Source organism: Sceloporus undulatus, chromosome 4 (assembly GCF_019175285.1).
Source record: "Sceloporus undulatus isolate JIND9_A2432 ecotype Alabama chromosome 4, SceUnd_v1.1, whole genome shotgun sequence".
In the NCBI taxonomy this organism is placed as follows: domain Eukaryota; kingdom Metazoa; phylum Chordata; class Lepidosauria; order Squamata; family Phrynosomatidae; genus Sceloporus; species Sceloporus undulatus.
In genome coordinates this window covers 75,721,961-75,745,302 of record NC_056525.1, presented here as the reverse complement: position 1 = coordinate 75,745,302, position 23,342 = coordinate 75,721,961, and the positions used below count along the sequence as shown (strand labels likewise).

The following is a 23,342-nucleotide window of genomic DNA, read 5'->3' as shown; positions in this document are numbered from 1 at the left end:
GGGGTAATACACATTTACTTTGTTTGGCCTCTGAGCTATAGATTCTTCAACTTACTTATTCATTTATGGCCTTAGCCATAATAAGTTGACAAATACAGCAAATAACTTGCTAAAGCAGGTGTATCCCCTTTCCATTTTTTTCATTCAGCTAGGAAAATAGGTATGTAGAGAAAATGTTCGAGCATCATTATTTTGTTTTACATCTTATTAATTTAACAGAAAAGTGTGTGCATGCACACAACACATGATACAGGGCTTCCGGATGGGCAAATCAGCTATCTTTACAGCCAATGACTTTTTCCTACCCCCCTTTTATTGGTCAGTTTTCCTACAGATCAAGTGTTCTTCAAAGGACTAAATGTAAAGACATACTCATGGATGCTTATGTAAACAAACAGCACTTAAGTAACTACAAGGGTAGAAAAATTATTGAATTATTGTGTGGATAGATAGCCTTCATGCACAAATTTAGATGGCAGACCTGAAGACAGAACATAAAGTGAATGTTTTTTTTTTTTTTCTAATAAGGCATGTTAGGTGAAAGAGCATCCACTTTGGGCCATTACGGGCTAGAGTACTGACATAAGAAAGCAGGAATAGGAAGGTCATAGTAAAATATCGGGAAATCACCTCAGATGTGCACTAGATAGATTTCTTTCATTTTCAGGAGCCTGTTCAATTTATTTGGGTTGAACAAAGAATCCCTGGTCATATGGGTTGTGATTCTAGATTGTACGCACTGTATGTATAATTGCAGGCTTTCTGCTTCTCCGGAGATGGAGCTCTTTGAATTGTTCTACATTTTCCCCTTTAAATCAAGAAATGCTTCTAGCAGGATCATCTTGTGTGATGTCTTTTATCTGCTTCTTTCAAACTATAATATGAGGATACTTGATACACTCATAGGGCTATATCATGAGAGAGATTTTCTTGTATGTGGCTGATATAGTATGGCTCCTTTTGGGTGCATCTCTGGCTCCTATATAGGTAATGTTCTGAGCAGCAACCCCCCCCCCACCTCGTACAAGTGCTGATGCCTTTCAGTGCATAGAAAACCTGTGGTATTCCAAATGTTGGGCATTAGCTCCATTAGTCAGCATGGCCATCATCTGGTAGACAAGCTGTTGTTGAGCAACGTGAGGATGTCTACACATTCCTTGTCCCTACTTTATAAGTATTCTCAAATGCCATACAGAATAGTCCTACGTGTGGTGCCTGATGCTGTGTATAGAATGCCAATTGATCATTTAAAATAGTACTTTTATATTTACATTACTAGTGCTTCTCAAGTTGTGTGATGTGGCAGGCCAGCAATTTTGTTTTCTATTGTGCTAGGACTAGTACTGTACCGTATTTTTGCTATATTGCTTATTTGCATTGTTTCCTGGTAACTTGCTGTCAACTGGCAGCTGATGGCTTGCGGACCACCAGCAGTCCACAGACTACCACTTTAAGTAGCACTGATTTAGAGAATATTCAGTTGGACCTCAGTATCCATGGGGTATCCGTTCCAGATGCCCCCACCCCCCATAGATACAAAAAACGCAGGACCTCAAGTCTCGTTCTCCCTAATGACAGCATCACATGTGCACACCCACTAACGCTGCCGCATACATGTGCAGCCATTGAGGACAACAGCACTTGCCATCTGCAGATGCTCAGATCCATGGATGGCAAGCCCATGGATATGGAGGTCCAACTGTATGACTTATCTGAAAGTAGGCGAAGCATGTTCTATATCCATTCATATATGGATGATACAGACTTTGTTTGGCATTGCTTCTGTAGTGTTGAGGAAAAAGTATATTTCATAGTCTTAGCTGTAGACTTAAAGTATGTGAATAAAATTTGCAATGAATGATGAATTTATTCCTTAAATAAACTGAATAATGTAGACTACTATAGAATGCTGAAGGAAATACGCTGCCTTTAGATCACAAAAGCTGATGCAGATTTATGAATACATGTTGTGATCAGCCCCAGATCTTGTCAGTCCTGTATATTGGGATTTGAGAGGGTATTGTGGAGACTTTCTTCACATTTCACTACTGTCTCTCTGTTGCAGCTGAAATTAAAGGAAATGGGGCAAATTAGTAAAGCAGTACTGTACTGTAAATCACTTCTCCATATGGTCAAACATCACAGCCCATTTGATCTCATGTGTGTCTGTCTGTGTGCCTTCAACTCCTATCAGGCAATTCTATGAAGTTTCATGGGGTTTTCTTAGGCAAGGCATACCCCAGAAATACAACAGAACCTGGTATTCATTGGTGGCCTCACATCCAAGTACTAACCTTGGATGACCCTCCTTCGTTTCCAAGATCAGAGGGGATCTGGTGCTCTTAAGATATTTATAGGTGCTGCCTTGGTCCCATAATCAGTTAAATGGCAAATATTGCAAGCACTTTGCTTCTTCATTCAGCATAAAATGTTAAATTGAGAATCCTACAGTAGCTCTGGGGTATCTATGGATGTATGAAAAAACTGAGCATTGAAGTTAATCTACTATCTACTATGCACTGAAAAATATTCTACTAAACACTTTTCTATTTTTATACAGTTCGCCTTCTGTTTCTATAGATTCAACTATTCACAGCTGGAAAATATTTCTTTAAAAAAGATATAAATTCCAGATAGCAAATCTTAATTTTGCCATTTTTCTAAAAGTGACATTATTTGACTATGTCATTACAGTCTCATCTCCTTTTTTACGAGGGATCCGTACTGTATTCCCTCACGAAAACAGAGTTTTCTTGAACATAGGAGCATGGCTGCGGGAGCACACGTGCCATGGGCACGTGCCCCATTATTTCCTCTTCCATTCCTTCGCACATAAGTGAGGGACATGGATTCCAAAACTGCGAGAACGGACAGAGGACTGTATATTTAATGATACTTGAGCATCCATAGATTTCGGGATCCATGGAGGGTCGTAGAACCAACCCCAGTGGATACAAGTACCCACTGTACATGCATGCATACGTCCAGTAGCTTCCATTTATTGCCATAGAACATCAGAAGGTTAAACGTGTTAAATGGTCTTGTACTTTTCAGAAAAAAGAGGCAAGGGCCCAAGTTCTGGCTCATTCTGTTGTAAAATATCTCCTTGATAGTTGGGGATTTCTCTGTATATATAAACATTTTATTGGCACAAAGTATTCAAATTGTTCTCAACTGACCACATCATTTTTCTAGGATTTCACATAATGATAATAAAACTAGGCTGATAGATGTAGTGTGAGAAGAAAAGCTACTTTCTTTTACATGGGACAGTAAGCATCACCTGAAGAAATTTTGGAGATAATATAGATCTGAATAATTGAAAATCGTTTTGGGAAATTGTTTTTAATAGCAAGCATAAGTAAAAATTAAATCAGTTTCTGCAAATTTCTCTCTAGCTAAAGAATGTAAATTTGCAAAGCTGAAAAATCTGTTACGGTACACACAAATTGTGTCAACTAAAAATTTCTAGTTTCAAATAACTGATCACCTTCTCCATTAGAAAGCAGGAGTCCTTCAAGTATAGTGCACACAGTAGGGCTTCTCCTTTTGCTAATATTGGAGGAACATTCTTCTATGAGAAATACTGTACAGTATTTTGTCTATGATTTTTGTACCAGTCTTGCACTGAGTACAAGGAGGAACTAAAGGTCACTACATGCGTGTCAAAGAAAAAGCACACTATTTGTTAAAATGTTGGGTACAATGGGGTAGAGGATATATTTTCCAGGAGCATTTTACAACAGAGAGGCAAGTATTCACTTGCCTTCATGGCTCAGGCAAGTAGCTGTTGCCTTCTCTCGGTTAACCCTTTAAAGCTGGAAGATGCACCCATAATAGTGCTATGGCACTCTGTCTGCACATTGAGAAAAAGAATGCTGCAGTGCTGTTGTTCTCTGCCTATGCCAGTTGGGAGGGGGCAGCAGAGTGGACAGAAGACACAGTATGCATAGCACTCTTTGCAGTCTATTAATATCGTAGCACTCCTTGCAGTCTGTGACCCTGTACTTCTGGTGGCCAGGTACTGCAGAAAGAAAGGAAGCCTGTCTGGAAAGTGTGTGACAGTACAGTACCATTGGAGATGCTTTGCTTAGCCATAGAAGGTTGAGAGATCAAGCTGTAGCAGTTCTGTCGCACTGTGCCATCTCTCCAGAAATTGCAGTGCGTGTATATATATTGCAAAAAAACTAAACAATTAAAAGGTAGAACATATGCAGAAAAAGGTGGTGGTTTTTGTTAGTGATTTTGAGAAATGATTGGAAAAAAAGATTCTAGGTAACGAGTGGAACTGTTGACAGAGTTCTCTTGGGAGGACCTCTTTCAGTGGAAGACGTATTATGTTTCTTTGGCCTTATTATTATGCTCTTGTGCAGCAACTTTTGATGCTAACTCTACCAATGTGTACAGAGCTGTCAGCTTTTTAAGAGTACTAGAATGTGTGATTTTCCCCCCAAAGGAGTAGCCATTTTAGTCTTTTGCACTAAAACAACAGAAGTCTCAAACTGTACCACATTTATTGCGAACCAGTGTGGTGTAGTGGTTTGAGTGTTGGACATTTCAGTGGGAGAACAAGGATTCAATTCCCTGCTTGGCCATAGAAACCTACTGGGTGATCTTGGGCTCTCAGCCTCACAGGAAGGCAAGGACAAACCCCCTCTTGAACAAATTTTGCCAAGCAACTACTGTGATACATTCACCTTACAGTTACTATGAGTCAGAAATAACTTGAAGGTTCCACATTTATTACAGAAGGCATAATTTACCATTATTATAATACATTTATTTTAGAATGCATATCTTTATGACTGGTAAATTTCAATACAGTACTTACCAAAGGTGCACATATGAATAGATGCTGTGAACACTTACTTGGTGGGACTGAAGAATGTACATCTGTCTCAGATATATCATGTATTGTTTTCAGGAAAAAAATCCTCTTCAATACTGCTTTTTTTTATATCAGCCAGATTTTGTTTGGAAAATGTGGGCCTAAATACTGTAAAGACACCAGATCCCATTTGGTCTTGGAAGCTAAGCATGCTCAGCCCTGGTTAGTACCTGGATGGGAGGCCACCCACAAATACCAGATGCTGTACACGTTAGAGGAAGGAAATGGCAAACTGCCTCTCAGTACACCTTGCCTAAGAAAACCCGATGAAATTCATGAGGTTGCCATAAGATGACAGGTGACTTGGAGACATACAAAGACATGCATGCTACAGAAGCTGGAGTAGTCCTTTTTGCTGTATGGTGAACTCTTTCATGCTGCCCTCTGCCTTGCTCCTCCTTATGGCCCAGCAGTCTGTATATTTGACTTTTCTTATAAATGAGAACTGGTTGCTCCTGAGTTTCTTTCTCTGAGAAAGATCACAGATATTGGGGGAAGGCAGGGGAAGCTATGTGAAATCAACAGCAGGCTTGCCACCTGAGCTACAGTTTGTATATTGGTGTGCAACCTACACACCAAACTATATATTATGTAGATCTACTATTGGATCTCCTAATGTGGTATTTTTAAATTAAATGCTATCATGGAAGGATCTCAATCTGAATACAGCAGTGATGTTCAGGCAGAATGGAGTGAACTACTGTACAGTATTCTGCATGCCTTTTTACCTAACTAAATAGCCCATTTCCTTCTCCAGCAAGCACTGGAGGGGGCATTATATAAAAACCTCTAACATGCCATGTAGGTTGCCTCTAAAATGCTTGTGAAGTCTACTTTAAGCTAAAGATACAGATCTCTTATCTAGCATCCAAATTACTTCTTCCCTTGGAGACAAACAGGCAGCAGAGACTAATTAGTATTATTCTAGGTACTCTGGTATCTCTTCTACCTCATTCTCCAAGGACTTTCTGCTTTACATAAAAACAAATTACAACATTGTTCAGTGGAGATGAAGAGTAGATTCTAATTGATACCTAAAGTATATTCTGATTGTCATGGCTGTTCTTTAAAAAAACAAACACGGTTTAGCCTAATGGCTCTTGGGGTCATTTTCTGCCACAAAATATACAGCAGGAACTAATGTAATATCAACATTCTTCATTTTGCTCTCTCCAGTGCTTATCAGATTTGTTTCCTGAGGGCACTTCCTGCAAAAGAATGGGGTAATAGTCTTGACCAATAAGGACTGAGCTGAATCATCCCCTTCAAATATGCCGTTCAGTCACAAAGAGCAATGGAGAGAAGATGGCATTGTTTCAGAAGAGTAGGGACAGCTAAGATAAAGGATAGCTGTGCTCACAACTAAGTTGTGCCTCCCTGCTGGAAAGTGAGATTTGATAATTGCTGTCCAGTCTGTCAGTTGTGCGCCTCTGATCTCTTTGTATTTCAGCTTAATACTTATGCAAGTTCTTTCATTCTTCCTCATGATGTGTCTGTGAAATCTCTGGCTTCTAGAGTTTTAAACTTTTCCCCTCAAACACTTACTGAAAGTTTAGAATTCACTCACTCATTTATGCTGAACAGCATAAAGAGTAGAGGGGTCTTAGTGTTCATACACTTTTCTTTATGGGAGGGAGGAGCCATGGCCTTGAAAGGTGCTTAAACTAGCAGCTGCCAAGTCAGCTTTGATGCCAAAACATATGCATACTTACCTCAGAATGAGATTTATTGAATATAGTAGAACCTATACAGTATATGCATATTATTGATCTATAAGTGTTTCTTCACCCCTCCTCCATCCATCCATCCACCCTAATCCAGCAGAAAGACTGGCATGTAATGTGTTGTTTATCTGGGCCCCACTGATATAACTGCTGCTTTTTAAAAAATATATATCCTCATCCAGGCCACTGACTAGAAATGAATTAGAGCTGCTAACCTTTAAACCTCTGGATGCAGTTCATAACACACATAAAACAAGGAAATCTGTTGAATTCAACAGAGTCTCATGGTATCTTAAAGATAAATTTGTTATATTTACATGCTTTTTGTGGGCTACAGTCAGTTTCATTAGATGAACAAAAGACTATGCCATGCTAAATTTGTTCGTCTTTAGGGTTCCATCAGAAGCTAGTAACAGACTAAAATGACTATCCCTCTAGAAAATATTAAATCAGATATGTCAAGGGGGGGAACTATGAGAAGAATAATTGGGATGATTTTTGTCCTGTTCCTATGAATAAATATGGTTGTAAGGGATTTTTTTTCTTCAAAAGCACTGCAATGCTTTTAAAATTTTGCTCTTTACAGTACTTTATTTTTTAAAAAATCTCACTTAGTAATTGTCTCCTTCTGAATCTTAGTAAAATAACCCATAATAGCTTGATAGGTCACTTTACTGTGCTTAACTCTTATTCTTGACATTAAACAGGCATGTCTGTGAAAATGTCATCAGGTGTATATAGTGTTTCGGTTTTGCTGCGTGTCTTCAGGGGTGAGATTAGCTTGAAATCTAGTGGAGAAATACATACTGCAGACATGTGTTTGATAATAGTCTTTCTAGCTGATTTGTGTTCAGAGTCTTGATTTTGGATTCAGAGTAAAAGAGGAGTTACTTAGAAATGTCTACAGTTGCCATCCTGAAATCGAAGTAGATTCTTCTTTAATGGCAGATTACGTTAGTATTTATATGTATTTATCTCAACATAACTTGATTTTAAGCTTGCACCATCTCTTTTCATTCCATATTACCCTTTCAGTATTGAAAGACCTCACTTCAAACGTTAATGCTGAACTAAAGTAATTATTAAAGGAAATGGTCACATTTGAAATGTCCAGATAGAATATACTAACAGTGGCAGACCTTGTTTAGAGTTAGTACCACTATTTGGGCCCTGTGAGAATACTCTCCGAGTCTTGCTGTTACTATTTCCCCATGGCAGCCTAGTAGTTTTTTAGACTGTGTATAGTTTGATGACAGTTGGTTGAGACAGTTATGTGCAGTTGCTTATGACCATTTTGGTTTATTGTTCATTTGTTTAACCCTATACACACATACAAGTGTGTGTGTGTGAGAGAGAGAGAGAGAGAGAGAGAAAGAAATATTATGCTCAGAACAGTGCCCATGGGAAGAGTGCTCATAATAAGCACATTCACTTTTTTGAGTATTTATACTTGAGAGTTTATTGTACATAATGGTGTTTGGCTCTGGTCTCTAAAATCCCTGCTATGATTATTTTGTACACCACGAGCCTCTCATATAGCACAGTGTGCAGTTTGAGGCACTTTTGTATATAAGTGCCCCAAAATGCGCACAACTAATAAAATTGAAATACGAGAAGATCAAATTTATGTGCCTGGGAGTTTTCCAGCACCATTCTAATGTGTAGCTCTGGTTGAGTTTCTCAAAATAAGAGATGAGAATTATACAAACCTATATAAACAATTGATACAGAAACAGCCTGGATTGTTGCAGGATGTTTTTCCTACATATATTCTAAATAATACTATGTTAAGTGGGATCAGCTTTAGATACAGTATAACCAAGCCCTTTAGCTATAGCTAAGGAGCTTCAGATAAATTTTTTTTTATTTATAGGGGCTTGCTGTGATAATTTTTAAGAATCTCTGCCTCCCAAATTGCAAAGATAGTGGATACTGGGAAAACCTGGCCAAACAATAGCTTTCACTATCTTGTTAAGGAGCACGTGAGTACATTTGTTTCCTTATATTGTGTTGTCTGTTTGTTTTTAAGGCATAAAGCTGAAATCCTGTACACAATTTCTAACAGCAAAGCCCATTAAACACAGAAGGGCTTATGTCTGAATATACAATATATAATACTAAACTGTAAATGTCTGCAAGAAAAGGTCTGGAATTTGCAAATGTTTGCACACAGAAAAGGGAAATGATTTGGAAAAGCTGAGCAGCTATGCTAAAACTACCTGCTAGAAACTCCACAGATACAGTCTATGTGCTGACGTCACCAACGTATGATCTCAACTACTGCGCTGTCATTGGCTGAAATGCTGTTTTCTTTCGGAGTTCAGTTTCCCAAATCCCAATCAGAGTCAGCTGAACTCTCAATGCAGCAGGTTGGTTGGTGATGCTGGTTTAGGAGAGAGAGTAGGGTTACTAATAAGCAGGCTTTCAAGAAACCATTCCAGTGTGAGAGATGATGTTTATCTTTGCCTTTGTGAGAAATTGTCTAACTTAGCAGTGCATACCAGCTAGCTATTGAAGTCTGGATCCAATGGTGCTTATGCACCGATACAGAAGAAGAAATGTTCCATTTAATCACACGCTTCTTGATCCTAGAAAGAAAAGACATGGCTTTTGGGGCTTTACTAGTACTAACTACTGGTTTGTAACTATAAACTATAAACTTTTTTAAAACATTGAGTGAACAAATAAAACCTGAGATTTTGAATTTGTTTAAGAATGATTTTGGCACCAATACAATTCTTGTTTATACAAGGGTGGGTAGCTTTTCTGGCAATGAAGATCATATTGAAAATATTTAATGCACCGCTTTTAAACAACTGTGCAGAGGTAAAGGCTAAAAAAGATATGGTTAAAAAGCTGGTATTACTAGGATTCTGTAAAGAGCATAGAATCATATTCTCTCAGGATGAGAAACTCTGAAGGGTGAAAGTTGCCTATCCATTTAGTGTTACCTAATTTATATTTTCATCTTTGTATTGCATTAAATTGGAAATCCACATTTTGTGTAATAGCCTGTCACGTACAAACAATGCAGAGATTACTAATTCCTTTGTTCTCTTGATACAGTAATATGTTGGACCATATATTAAATTAAATTTGGAAGCTTATTCTGTAGGACATGTGATGGTGATTATTCTTTCAGTATTTTCGTTGCTGCTCCATCAGTCCTGTTTTAATATCGTCATTTGTACAATTGTGTAACTTACTGCTTTGCTGACACTGTTAGTACACCAGTGTTGGTAGTGAGTGCATTATCGCTGCATGCAAGAGACCAAAGAGACTTGTTAATTCAGCAAATTAAATACTTCAGCTGTATAGCTTTATGGGATGATGGATCTAAATCATTTTAACATCTGCAGTTTGCTTCAAACAGATCCTAATTGACCATAGAACCTGTCAGGTTACATTAGTTGTATAAATCATATCAAAGGGTACATGTGCCTTATAAACTTAAGAACCTAGTGCCCAGTCTTGAGGCTCTTTCATGTGACTACTCCATCTTTCCATGAATAGTACCATTGACTTTAAGGGAGTCTTTCAATGTAGCAAAGTAATAAGGTATTTTCCTTGTCAGAAACTAATCTACAATTAATTCCTACCTAGAGCATGTTGTACTGTTTTTTCCCAACAGGATGTATTCCTTAAATTAGGATTTTTCATCCCAAAATAGTGTTTTTTCCCTTGTGATCCCACATCTTTTGAGTAGAAACTATTCAAGAGAAATTAGTGTGTGTGTATGTGTGTGTGAAAAGAAACATAATTTTTCAGTGAGTTAGCTAATGTTTCTCTGATTTTTGATATTTAATCTCTTTTCTTCTCCCACCTAGAATCTGAATATTAGATTACATCCCACCAATAGGAATAAAAGCTTCTCTTCTGAAAGGCCCACCAGTGTTCTCTATTATCTTTGTTTAGTCTGTGACAGTTAAGCAGAGTTTTTAGACGAGGAGTGGAAACCAAGAAGGAAAAGGTCTGTCCACTTCAGGGATGGCAACGGCCCTATCCAACCAGCCCTTCCATCTCATCCTTATCGCATTCCCTTACATCAGTACAGTAGGGAAAAATTAGAGGGAATTGTAATAAACATAGGCTTGCCATAAACCCGGCGGCCCCCGTGACTTATTTCACGGCTTCGGGGGGCACCTCCCCGGTCATGGTCACGGTTTGGGCCCCACCGTGCCTTCTTACAGGTTTGGGTGGTACGATGGACATTGCAGCTGACGTTAATGCGGATGCGGAGGAGAACCGACCCAATCATAATTCCGGATACAAAAATAATCCTCTTCCTCGGTGGGCCTGCGGCAGAAGCGCCGCCTGTCCAAAAGCCCCCACTGGGAGGGCTTGCGCGCTGACCAGGCCTCAGTAGGGGCAAGTGGCAGCGCGGAGCGCCTTCCCATTCCTCCGCGCTCGCGCGCGTGCCTGCCCAACTTCAAGCTCCTCACGAGCCAGAATCGTATAAAGGAGGGGAAGGGGGGGGAGGAAGGAGGAGGAGGGAGGAGGAGGAAGGAGCGGAAGGGTTTGCCTGAGGCCAGGGCAGAATTGGGCACAGAAGGAGGGAAGGGAAAGAGGAAGCTGAAGTACAGTGGCCATAGGTCTGCCTTGGTATTTGGGTGTTTTAAATTATTTTTTAAAAATATAAAACTACTTATTTTATTAATTTTTTTAATTTTATTATTGCTTTTTATTTTTTTATTTTATTAATATTTATTACTGCTTGTTTTTATTTTATTTTATTAATTTTATTATTGCTTTGTTTTGTTTTATTTTATAAATTTTTATTGATGTTGTTTATTTTATTACATTAATTTTTATTATCAAATATATACACCCCTGCCTTGTTTTTATTTATTTTTTCATATTTTTTATTGTTAAATATAGCAGTGCATTTTTGTGTATTTATGGTGCTTGTGATGCTAACAAGTCTGCCTTTCTTGGCCAATTATAGTGGTGGTGGTGGTGGTGGTGTGATGTGATGATGATGATGATGGTGATGATTGATGATATCAACAAGCCTCTGAGGCACGGGCCAGTGTAACTTGCTGTGATTTTAACAAACTCATGCGCAATGAAGAAAAAAACCACAGTCCCTTGCCCAAGTACACACTTCTGAGATGTACAGTTGAACCCGAGGGCAAGGACATTTCTGCCATCTGTCTAAGAATAATGCCAAAATGTCTTCCATTTTGCATGCCTAAAACATGCATTTATATTAACATTTTAAAAAAAAAACCTCAATTTTTTTGCTGTCCTCCATTTTTATTAAAATGTGTCCTACATTTGAAATGTTGCCCTACATTTCTCCCACATTGTCCCGGTTTGGAGGTCCTCACTTATGGCAACCCTAAATAAACTCCTTCAGTGCTCAAAGGAGAACTGGTAGATAACCCATCTCCTACCTGCATCTGGAACTGGGAGCAAAAGAGCCAGCATTCAAAACCAGAGGGAGCAATTTGACTTGAAGAATGTTTGGACAAGAAATATGCTCCTGTTACATCCTTTTTGATACTCCATTTGTTATGGGGAGCAATAAAAGGAATTATCGGGGTATGAATTTGCAACCATGCACTTACATGGAATTGGTCAGAATGATGTTAAGGAAGTCTGCCCAATAGAGCAGTGGTTTCACCAAGCCCGCCTATACTAATGAATGAATTTCTGTGTGCTCCAAAACCAGACCTCTAGTAGTTAATATAAAGTTTCGAACATGATGTTTATTTTTGAATCTAAGTATCTTTATCAAAATAAGAGCACAAACATAGTAAACCAAAGACATATGGACCCTATGTATTTCCTATTACCATAAAAGTAAAAGGTGATTATTAGAGGAGCTAGTTACCTGTGAAGAAGTAGGCGGAGATTCAATTTTTTATAATTGTTTAAGTTATTGTTAGTGGTACTGCGGGTGTTGCCCTGAGCTTTGGCAGTTGTATATCATCTGTCAAACTGTTATGCTACTTGGTCATCATTTCTTAAGTAATAATTTTGAATCCGTGTTGGAAGCTACAGTCAGATTGCGGTAGATAGCAAGCAAAACACTGGTTCCAAATAAGCTAAAAGTAATATTTGGGCTAGTGATGGCGAACCTTTAGAGGCTGAGTGCCCAACTGCAACCCAGAACCCATTTCTTTATTGCAAAGTGCCATATCCCTCTGCTTTTAGTAAACAAACTCGCAACTCTGAGCTGGGGCGACGCACATGTGCCCACAGAGAGGGCTCTGAGTGTCACCTCTGTCACGCGTGCCATAGGTTCACATCACTGATTTAGGGGGAGGCCTGATGCTTTACAAACATGCAGTGTATATTTGTAAAGCAATCCATAGTATACTTGTAGTTCATAGAAACAAATACAAAGCCTGAGTCTGTGACTGGATTGTACAGATTTCTTGTAAAAACTATGTGGCAAGAATAGTTTTTTGTGGGTTTTTCGGGCTATGTGACCATGTTCTAACAGTTTATTCTTGACATTTCGCCAGCATCGTGACTGGCATCTTCAGAGAATGCTGATCTGGGAGAATGTTTCCCTCAGTCACATCTGTTTATCTAAACCTTCCCAACCTCAGGGATTAACTACCATAGTGTGCTCTGTATGAGGTTGCTAAGGACTAGTGTAGGTCACCATATACACTGCTAGTTTGAGGTGTATCAAATAGAGAGTATTAACAGATTCTTAATTTGCACTGGCTTCCAGTTATGTTCTGGGCCTATTTAATGTGCTGTTTGATGTTTAAACATATATAAATGTTAATACAGTTGTCCCTCTTATCCACGATTTTTTTATACACAGATTCAAGCATCCACGGCTTGAAAATATTTTTAAAATATAAATTCCCATTTTATATAAGGGACACCATTTTGCTATGCCATTGTATTTAACGGGACTTGAGCATACATGGATTTTGTTATTCACAGGGTTTCCTGGAACCAAACCCAGTGGATAACAAGGGTCCACCTGTATCATACTTCAAACACCTTATTGTAGTTTCTGTGTGCTTTGAATTGCTTCTGACTTATGGGGCCTTAGGTGAAACTATGATGGGGATTTTGAGGGGGGGGCAAGTTTCTTCAAAGACTGTTTGCAATTGCCCTCCTTTAAGGGTGAGAGGTGTGACTTGCCTGGTCACCTAGTGGATTTGCATGGCCAAACTGCGATTCAAACACTAAGCATTTCCAAATCGTTCATTAATAATTAAAGCTAGCAATAACAACAGTACAACATAACAATGGAAACAAAAGGCCCAAATATGAATCTTAAAAGCCATGTAAAAACAGGACAAAATAAGATTCTTAGGCTTAAAGACCTTTATGGTGTGAGGAGAGAGTGCCTTCCTTGTAGGAGCCTCCATATTGCTTTTGATCTTCACTGAGAGCCCTTATCCCGTTTGCTTTGTGACTAGGAAGATTAAATTGTTAATAGCGAGCAGAGTATGCTCTGTGACTACCCTAGGTTTGAGGAATCCCTGACCCAGGTTTCAATAATCCTCTTCTCTGACCTTTAGATTTCTCTGCAAAGCCCACTTGTCCTGGAAGGCCTTTTGTTATTGTACTGTTTTAGGCCTTTAATCATCTTCACACCTGGATGTGTGAATGACATATGTAGACTTAAATTTCTATGTGTCCTGTGAGCAATGCATAGGGCCTGAGGTTGCCTTCTGTATTGCTTGTGCATCTAGCTGCGATGCAGAAATGCAAAGCCCAAGAGGCAGTATGATTGGATCAAAAATCCTGCTCCGTTTAGGGATGTATGTTGGCCTCATTTGTGAAGAGGGCTGGTCCAAAAATACTGCTTGTTCTTCAGAACAAGGCAAAACAGTGAAGGAAACTTTCCTTATTCTGGATGTCGCCAGAAATCATATGTGAGACCTTTCAGCTTCTTTCTGAGTTCTCTGGTTGACTGCTGAAGCAGACTTGTATTTCTGAAATCTTGTATGGCTGGCCGGCCTGTGACTTACATATGTGCAGTTATCCTGTGTATAGCAAGCACTAAATCAACTGGTGGGTCGAGTCTCCCTCTCCTGAGGTTTTTAAACAGAGGCTGGATGGCCATCTGTCAGGGGTGCTTTGATTGTGTTTCTGCTGGCAGGGGGCTGGACTGGATGGCCCATCAGTGTCTCTTCCACTCTATGATTCTATGAATCACAGTAGATGGGAATATATTATTCTGATGGAGCTGTATGGTCAAAAACTGCTGTATGAGATTCAGTTACTTCTGCACTATAAGGATTATTACTGGATTGCCAGAGTGAAGCTGGGGGGCTCCTGTACCCTTAATATTTGTGTGGAAGAGGAAATTCCAACAGGTATTGCTCCCTCATGCCATCAGGTAGGAGTCACACCTGCGATTCCCTCCTATACGCCGCCATTGAAGTGTAAACACCCCCTCCGTTTTTTTGCTTGGCCCTAATATGAATGTTTATTGTAAAAGTATATGAAATACTTTAGACTTTTCTGAAAACTCTTATGCTCTTGGGCAGGATTTTAATATGGATGGCTCATGCCCATATCAAATCTTGTTACCTCTGATCGTGCTGCTGTCATTCCTCCCACTTCTTCGTTCTTCTGTATAGTCTACCTTGTTGTGGGCTGCTGCCTTTCAGACTGACCGCTTTGGTGCTTTCTTACTGGTTCTGCATCTGCACTTTTTTCTCTTTTCCTCTTTTCTTACACTGCACTGTAAATCTTCCACAGTACCACCTCACTTGTTTATTTCCCTGTGATTCCCAGTTTTGCGCCCATTCACGATTTGGAGCCCGATTTCCAATTACGTATGAAAGGTAGGTGTTTTGGACACTTTTCCTCTCTCACTCTCCGTTTCATTTTGCTTTTGCTTTTCCTTGTGTACTGTAGCCACATATGATAGCACTGGTGTTCTTCTATTACCCTCCTGGTTCCTTGCAACCAGGATGTGTTAAATTCATTTAGACTGCCGTTACAAGATCAATCCTGTTTGGTGTTGATGATAGTTAGAGCCATTGTGGCTCAGCAGTACCATAATGAAGAAGAAATCATAAAAGAGGCATACTGCGCAGCCACTCCTAATCTTATGTAAGAGAGCATTATGTGATATCTACAGTGGGTCACAGAAACGTCTTCTCAGAGTAGCGTTCTTGAAACGTAGACAGAATCCACACTCATGTCTTCATACCAGAGCGGATCACTTCCTGTACTACAGATTAATAGCAAACCTCTTGTTTGAATTTGCATATGTACTGCTTTATTGAAAAGTTTATTGAGACTGATATCCCCTAATATGGCTTGAGTCCACTGGGCAGACCAATATAATATAAACCTATGTCAAATATTAGTTTAAAAATCACACTACTCCTAAATCAGGACTCCGCGGGATTTTTTTTTTTTTTTTTAGCTCAATACATCACAGAATGCCTGAATGCCTGTCTTGGTTAGCATATCTTCACAGCCTGATGGACACCCAACAGGTCTGTTCCCGCTCCCCCCTAGAAAAAATAAATTGGTTAATTCATAGCCCGGGATATTTGAATTGGACCTTTCGCATTACACTCTTAAAGGGGTAGGTCACTTTAACAATGCTTGATTACCTCCAGTTGCATTTTGGGTTTTGTAGTCATTGGGGTTTAAGAGTGTTTGGCTGAATATTCTAAATGCCCCTTCCTAAATACAAGTCCCCGAATGCAACAAGAGGCCACACCACAGCCAGTGACTTAGCCCATTTTAAGAGTGTTGTGAATGTGCAGCTTTAGTAGAATTAAAAATCCTGTTTGGAGAAATAGGTTGTGGAAGGGTTTGGATTGGGGTTTCACTAACTTACCATCCCTATGCCAGGATTGAGCAGAAGAAATCTAAAGTGGGGGCAGCCATGCATAACACATCCTCATTCAAGCCCCTGCTTTTGTAGTTTGGTAGTGAAATATGCAGTCTTTTTCACCCGAGCCCCAGTTAAAGCAGTATTTCAGCAGCAAAAAGTATACAACAGACCATGCTTTAAGATAACCTGTATTAAAAAACCTAGTCCACTGAGGTGAAAGAACATTTAGTCACCTTTCTTGAAGGAAAAACCAAATCTGGCTTTTTGTGGGGGTTCAGAAGTACAATGTAACCGACGGAGAGGGCTTTCCTTCATTGTCTGCTGTTGGTGCAGCAAGGTTCCAGCCTTCATGGGATCACTTGGGGGGGGGGGGGCTATGGTTATTGCTAAATGATTTTTCTGTAAAGGACCAAGACCATTTATGACTTGAAATAATACCAGCCCTTTGAGTTGTGCATAGAAACTAAGTGGATGTGTTTTTGACTTACTCTGGTCATCAAACCATATATGATAGAGGAAACATCATCACTGATGGTTGCAGCTAATATACTAACATAAGTGTGGTACCTATCACCCTTGTAAACCTGATACTTCAATGGAGGAACAGCCTCATCTTGTACAGGAGAACCAGTGAGTGCCAGAAAAGTCAGCTCCCCTACTTTTTGTCTAGGGAAATTATTACACAGGAAAAAAAGGACATGAGAGAAAGAGGATGCTCCTGTCCTTATCGTGCAAAGATTATCACATGACATCCCACAGCGTCACACTCAGTCTTCAGATAGACTAAATGATGAGGGCTGCAGGTACTCAAATAAGGCTTTGGGGTGGTGGTGGTTTTACATTTCCCCTACATTTGTCCTTGTAACTTCTGAGAGCAAAAAATAAAAGTTTGATTGCCTATCTTTAAAAATTTAAAATCCAGTTGTTTACTTAGAATCATGTTATTTCTTCAGTAGGCCTGCTTCTCCAGTTCATGCCAAGTACCCAAGACATGCAGTTGATGAAGTTGCATGCTGTTGGAGGAGTAGCACCATAGCATACATTGTTGGGTTTGGTGCAGGGAGGTGCAAAGAAAATGCAAACATGCCCTGCTCTTTGCAAACATGGCCTTAGGCTAACTTTCAGTAAAATAAATTAGAACATGGCCAGTTTTTGGGTCAAGGTCCTGAATGTGGGTCATGTGCCACCTTCATTTTATCTTTGGAGAGGTCAGCCTCATCTGAATGAATAAAACAGAAACAAGTTGCAATTGCTTTGAGGGGTGTGTGTCAGGATTTGATCCCCAAACACTTCAAAGTCAACTTCAAAACTGTTGCTAAGCAACTTGGTGTTCTACTTTCCATCACCCCCCCCCCCCCCTTAGTTGGGTTCAAAGATTGCACTGTGATTGAAGGCAGCACTGTGACTGACAGGCTTGCCCTTCAGATGTCTTGTGGATGCTTTACCCCAGAACTTAAAATTGATGGGGGGGGTATCAATTTTGGTTTATTTGTATCTGTCCAATTCTTATTTTATGTGGTCCACAACATGAATTCCAGAGAAACAAATAAAACTGGCTTAATGGTATGTGTTAACATTAGCCCCCAGGCTTTTATGTACCTGCACATTTTGAGCATAATCCTGTATCCTGGAACATGAGTATTTTATACCATATGATTGAGTACTAGCAATTGAAGGATGTTTAGTCAGCAGCCTAGAATCTGAATGACTATGTCAAAGATCTGGATTTTCAAATTGGCCTGATTCGGCAAGGACTGGTTTCTTTTGAAAACAGTAAACTATTATGCCTAGGAAATTCAAAAGTAACATTTGAAACTGAAATTTGTGCATTATGTTTACAGCCTTTGTGTAACAGGCATGTTAGGTGAGTTTATTAATCTAAGTTCACTCTTTCATTTAAACTAGAGTTCAGGAAATATTAGTGAACCTACTGTTCTGCATACAAGGTCTTAAGATTTTCCTGTTGCCTCATGCCTCCAGCCCAGTTCTGTGCACAAATTGCTTTATATTCCATATTTCGTTATCAGGTGGTCTTCTTGACTGGTGGCAGTTGGGGAATTCAAAGATATAACTGTGTTAGTCTGTAAGATCAGTATGTAGCAAGATCTTGTAGTACCTTTGAGACTAACTGAGAGAAAGAAGTTGGCAGCATGAGCTTTCGTAGACTTAAGTCTATTTCCGCAAATATATTTGCATGTGGTAGTTGGGGTGATTTTACTCCTGGAATTGCATTGTTCAGGTAGCAACAGTAGTGAGGAAAAATGAGAACCTATACCCTGTGCTCTTTCACTTTACTTCCCTGTTTCACCACATATTTTGGTCCAAGCTTACCAAAATGCTTTCCTCACTGTTGACTGTTAGCATAGTTGCTATGAGCCCAAATAACTGAACAGCATCAAATAAATAATTGATCCTAAACTAATACAGTTGCCTAATGTGGGGCTGATCTTGTTATATGGTTACTAAATAACTATCTTCAGCATGCCCTCTGTAATGGAGAGGAGGGGATTGCATGGAAAGTGTATGGTGTTCTCAGCTTCTGAAGTCAGTGAACTTCTTCACCCCAAATCTTTTCTGACTTTAAACCTAGTTATTAAAACAGTGCTGAGAAGCAGGGTTAACTCTTTCTCCCCTATTTTGCTTCCAAATTTATCTGCAGTAATTATTAGCCTTTGGAGAGAAGCACAGATGGCTATAACATAGTAGCATCTCTCCCTTCAAATCAGGGCTGAGAACAGGTTTGTGGAAAAGGCATTTAAGAGTAGCATTGGCAAAGGTATCAAGAGAGTTTATCACACGGGACGAATTTCTCTTAATTTCGAATGAAAAGAAAGTGGGGCCAGAACGCATTAAGTGAATTCACTAGTTCAGCGAATTTATGTGAATTCAAATTGCGTTCGAACTGACTTCCCATTGCCTGAAAATAGCTTGCCATTGCCCGAAATTGCATTTGGTAGTCTATCACGCAATAACGTGAAATCTCATTATTGTGTTCGGATTGCCATTGGATTATACTTCCAATTTCCCTTGTCTGATAAACTCCAAAGTTATAGCCACAGCATTCCTGGTAGGTGGTTGTTTAGTCTCTCCTTAAAAGCTTCTAATATAGGAAATTCCACTGCCTTCTGAGTCTGTCTTCTCAATACCTTGTACCACCATGAAGTTTTCAAAATGTTCAGTTGACTCCCTCTCCCATTTTGTTGGTTCAGTTGCTACTATCTGAAGCAAAAGTACAAATTAGCTCCACTATCTGTGTGATAACTTTTGATGCCTGTTTTATCGAACCATTTCCTGTATTGCTATGTACTTTATATGTATTAGCCTACTAGCCCCACCACCTTTCCCTTCTCCTTTTATGTCATGTCTTTTTAGATTGTAAGCCTGAGGGCAGGGAACCATCTAATTAAAAAGATTCTATGTACAGCGCTGTGTACATTTACAGCGCTTTATAAATAAAGGTTAATAATAATAAATATTCAACGTGTAATTTGACTTTGTGTTCTTGTTTCACATTTGACCATGTCAAGGTCTGACCAGTTACCATGAATTAGAACTTCTGCAAGATTTAGTTTTCTTGCTGAGGAACTTACCTCTCACAGAGGCAGTGAGACAATTGGCCTTTATAGGCTGTCTGTTCTGCCTTACAGACATGTGTTTCACCCTTGTAAGTGAGCTCCTTTTAACTAGAAATGGCAGAGCCGAACTGGTGTTGCTGTCATTAAATGATGGCCCTTCAATTTCCAGGGTGCAGGTCTCAGGCAACAACATGGCAAGTTAACTACTGTATATACCTCATAGATACAAATTTGTATCCATTTATGTGTTCATTTGTGGACTGACTCACTTGATGTGAATCAGTCTGTGAATTTACTTCTATTGTTGGTTGTAGCAGCAGTGAGAGCAACTAGTTGTTGTGACCAGTTGGCCCCATTCCTGCTTTCTCAATAGCACAATCATCACCATTAACACACTTAGGAATTCACTTTCAGGGAGTTGAATTCCTCCTTCCTGGAGGACCTTGGTGCTGCTTTAAAATGTGGAAAAGCTAGTAGTAGCAACACAGTACAAAGAGCTGCATCAGGTCTTTGTGGCTGGTGGTAGTAGCTAGTGGAGTTTAAAGCTGCTAAAGCTACCTGAAAGCTCCTGTGCTCACAGAGCTAGGTTTGTATCTGAATGAGGTGCCTGTCTGAAATAGCCCTAAATCCTAGTTAAATTGGAGAGGCTTATGTGCACAGAAATATATGCAGGATAGTGGAATTATTTTTTATGGCAAGTATATAAATTAATGTCCCACTGAAATAGTTTTATGAGTAATCAAATATCAGCTAGAGAAGTAAAATATGCTTTAAGCTAAAGATGTCTTCCTTCTTCAATTCTGACAAGTATTTGATACTATACTATGCTTTGCCTTAAGTTAATAACTTATTTCCTGATTGAATACCTTGTTTAACATTTAAAGTTGCTGTATAAAGTCAAAAAATTAAAACTAGCAAAATTTCTCTTCCCAGCTCTTCCTCCAAAGCCCTCCAAACCAATAACTCCAGTAAATACAAATGGACTAAAAGAGAATTGCATCTTATCACTGCAGGATGCAGAATGGTACTGGGGAGACATCTCAAGGTAAAGAATAATGTGCTAAAGTGCCTGAAATCTTGGCTTCCCTTCATATTACATATCAGAAATGTTTGGCAGTTTAGAAAACATTTTAAAAAACTGAGTTTCAAACTATAGATTTCATTTTTCTTAACTATGTTAAGTATCCTGATAATTGTTAAACACTAACAAAATTTACGGGAATCCTTACAGTGAGAATGGGATTGATAAATGTCTTATGTTGTTGTTTTTTTTAAAAAAATGTTTTTCTTACGTAAATTATTATTTTAAAAACAACAAATTGAATTGAGGTTAGCTTCTCAAATAACCCATCTTAAAGTGAAATCTGAGTTGAATGGCATTTTCAGACTGGGCCCATGCCCATTTATCCGACACATTGTTTATACTCCAGTCTAACAATGTTGTTTTTCTGGTGGTTCTAATTGAAGATCTGAATGTAAATAGAATTACCTAAATAAATTAAATCAGTCTAATACTCTCACTTTCCATGAAAGAAAGAACACTGGGGCAATATTACATCAGGTCAAGCATTGTAAATATGATACAATAGGTTGTGCAACCCTGTGGAGGTAGCAAGGATGGGTTATGTACCAGAGTTGCTGCTGTGCCAGCCTGATATGGCCAGGAGAAGAAGGCGAACTTGGCCTTCTCTTTTCCTATTCCCTGTACAAATGATGCTGTGAGTTGTTTCCCTTCCATTAGCATCAACAAGTAGAAGATTAGCTATACCCGCTCCCAAACTGGGGTAGAAGAAATGTGAAGGCATGGGGGGGGGCTTTCGATAAAAGACCAAAACAACACACTCCTTCCCTTGCCCCATCACTTATACATCTATTGCTATGGGATATATATTGCAGGCATACCAGGGGCACTACACACTATTATATTTATGATTATGCAAATTATATCTATTTTCACTCTGACAACAAAGCAATCTTCTCACTTTGTTTGCATCACATGGGAGAAAAGCTCTTCTGCACAAAAACTGTCAGGCATAGCTTTTAAGCATTTTCTGCTTTCAAAGATGTGCTTCTACATTTTGTCCTTGTATACATACATACAAAGAGGCAGACAAAAATCCTTCATTTCTCAATTGCTTCCCCTTCTCTAAACAGATCTAGGCCTCTAGTACAGAGGATGTAAATTGTGCTCCAGGTAGTGCAATTTTCAAAAGGGCAGGTGGAGAAATCCACTACCTTTGAGGTTTTTCCCCACGTGCCAACTGCGAGGCAGGAGTCAACATTCTTTTTCATTTATTCCATTTAGACTCTACATGTTAAATGTTTATAACAACCAATTAGCATGTGTTCATGGAATTACAATAACTGGAAACTTGGTTTAAATGACTGAAATCTGCCTTTTTTTTGTTGGCAATAAAAAAAACTCCCTATAGGAAATTAGGCTGGTTTGAAGCAGCCCTTCAGACTTTTCTGGTCTGAAAGTCAGTGTTCAAACATTAGCTTCTGTTTACGAAAGAGGCTTTAAGTGCAGCTGCCTGTGATTTATTTAAAATGTAAACCTTACCAGCAACCCTAAAAGTTGATGGTAATTTCTGTTTATTATTCAAACAGATCTAGAAGATGACAGTTTAAAGAGTAAATATGTGATCATTTAAGAAGCAAAATAGAGCAGAACCCTTCATACATTTTTGCAGTTAATGGTGTTCCTAAGAACAAGGGTATAATGGTAATACCACATTTTTATCTATCTTTTATTCTTCCAGGGAAGAAGTAAATGACAAACTACGAGACATGCCAGATGGAACTTTTCTGGTGCGAGATGCATCAACAAAGAAACAGGGAGACTATACACTGACACTGAGGTACATAATTGGAACTTTGTCCTTTCTCTTGTCCTCTCCAAATTGTAAGTGACACCAAAAGATAAATCTGTTATAGGTATTGTGGCTCATTTGAATATTAACGGCAAATGTATCTTTCATTGTCCTGGAATATTTTGTTTTTACGTATCTGCTAGGTCTTAAAAATATTGTGGGTAGAAATGAATAGAGTTGTACTGGAATGGCTTCTATTCTCAAAGCAACAGGAGATGGTTTTTAGTAGCAGTAGTAGCAGAAATCATTATGTCTTTATGCTATCCTTTCTTCCACAAATTTTCCCTGTTGTCTCTGAGCTACAGTACTCACAGTAACTTGCAGGGAAGTGGATTGTTTCAGAAACAATACATTTTTGGTAGGTAAATTCAGGTATAGATGCAATACAAATACATGTGGATGAGGACAGCTGCTTGCATTATAGAATGTTCTTTTGGCTTTATTTTTAGTTTGTTTGTTGTTTGTTTGTTTGTTTTGGACTCTTATTGGGGATTTTCATGA

The 23,342-nt window shown here is 39.0% G+C and overlaps 1 protein-coding gene across 4 annotated transcripts in view; it reads left to right on the top strand.

Annotated features, from left to right (window-relative positions):
- The window catches only part of LOC121928626 (phosphatidylinositol 3-kinase regulatory subunit gamma), a 345,443-nt gene that overhangs the window by 303,585 nt on the left and 18,516 nt on the right, over positions 1-23,342 (top strand). For 3 of the 4 annotated variants that reach the window (XM_042463572.1, XM_042463575.1, XM_042463573.1), the window contains 2 exons: positions 20,902-21,013; positions 22,731-22,829. In XM_042463572.1, the coding sequence (XP_042319506.1) occupies positions 20,902-21,013; positions 22,731-22,829 (211 nt within the window). Of the gene's footprint in view, positions 1-8,485; positions 8,595-20,901; positions 21,014-22,730; positions 22,830-23,342 lie in introns of all 4 variants that reach the window. The other variant, XM_042463574.1, reaches the window with a different exon arrangement.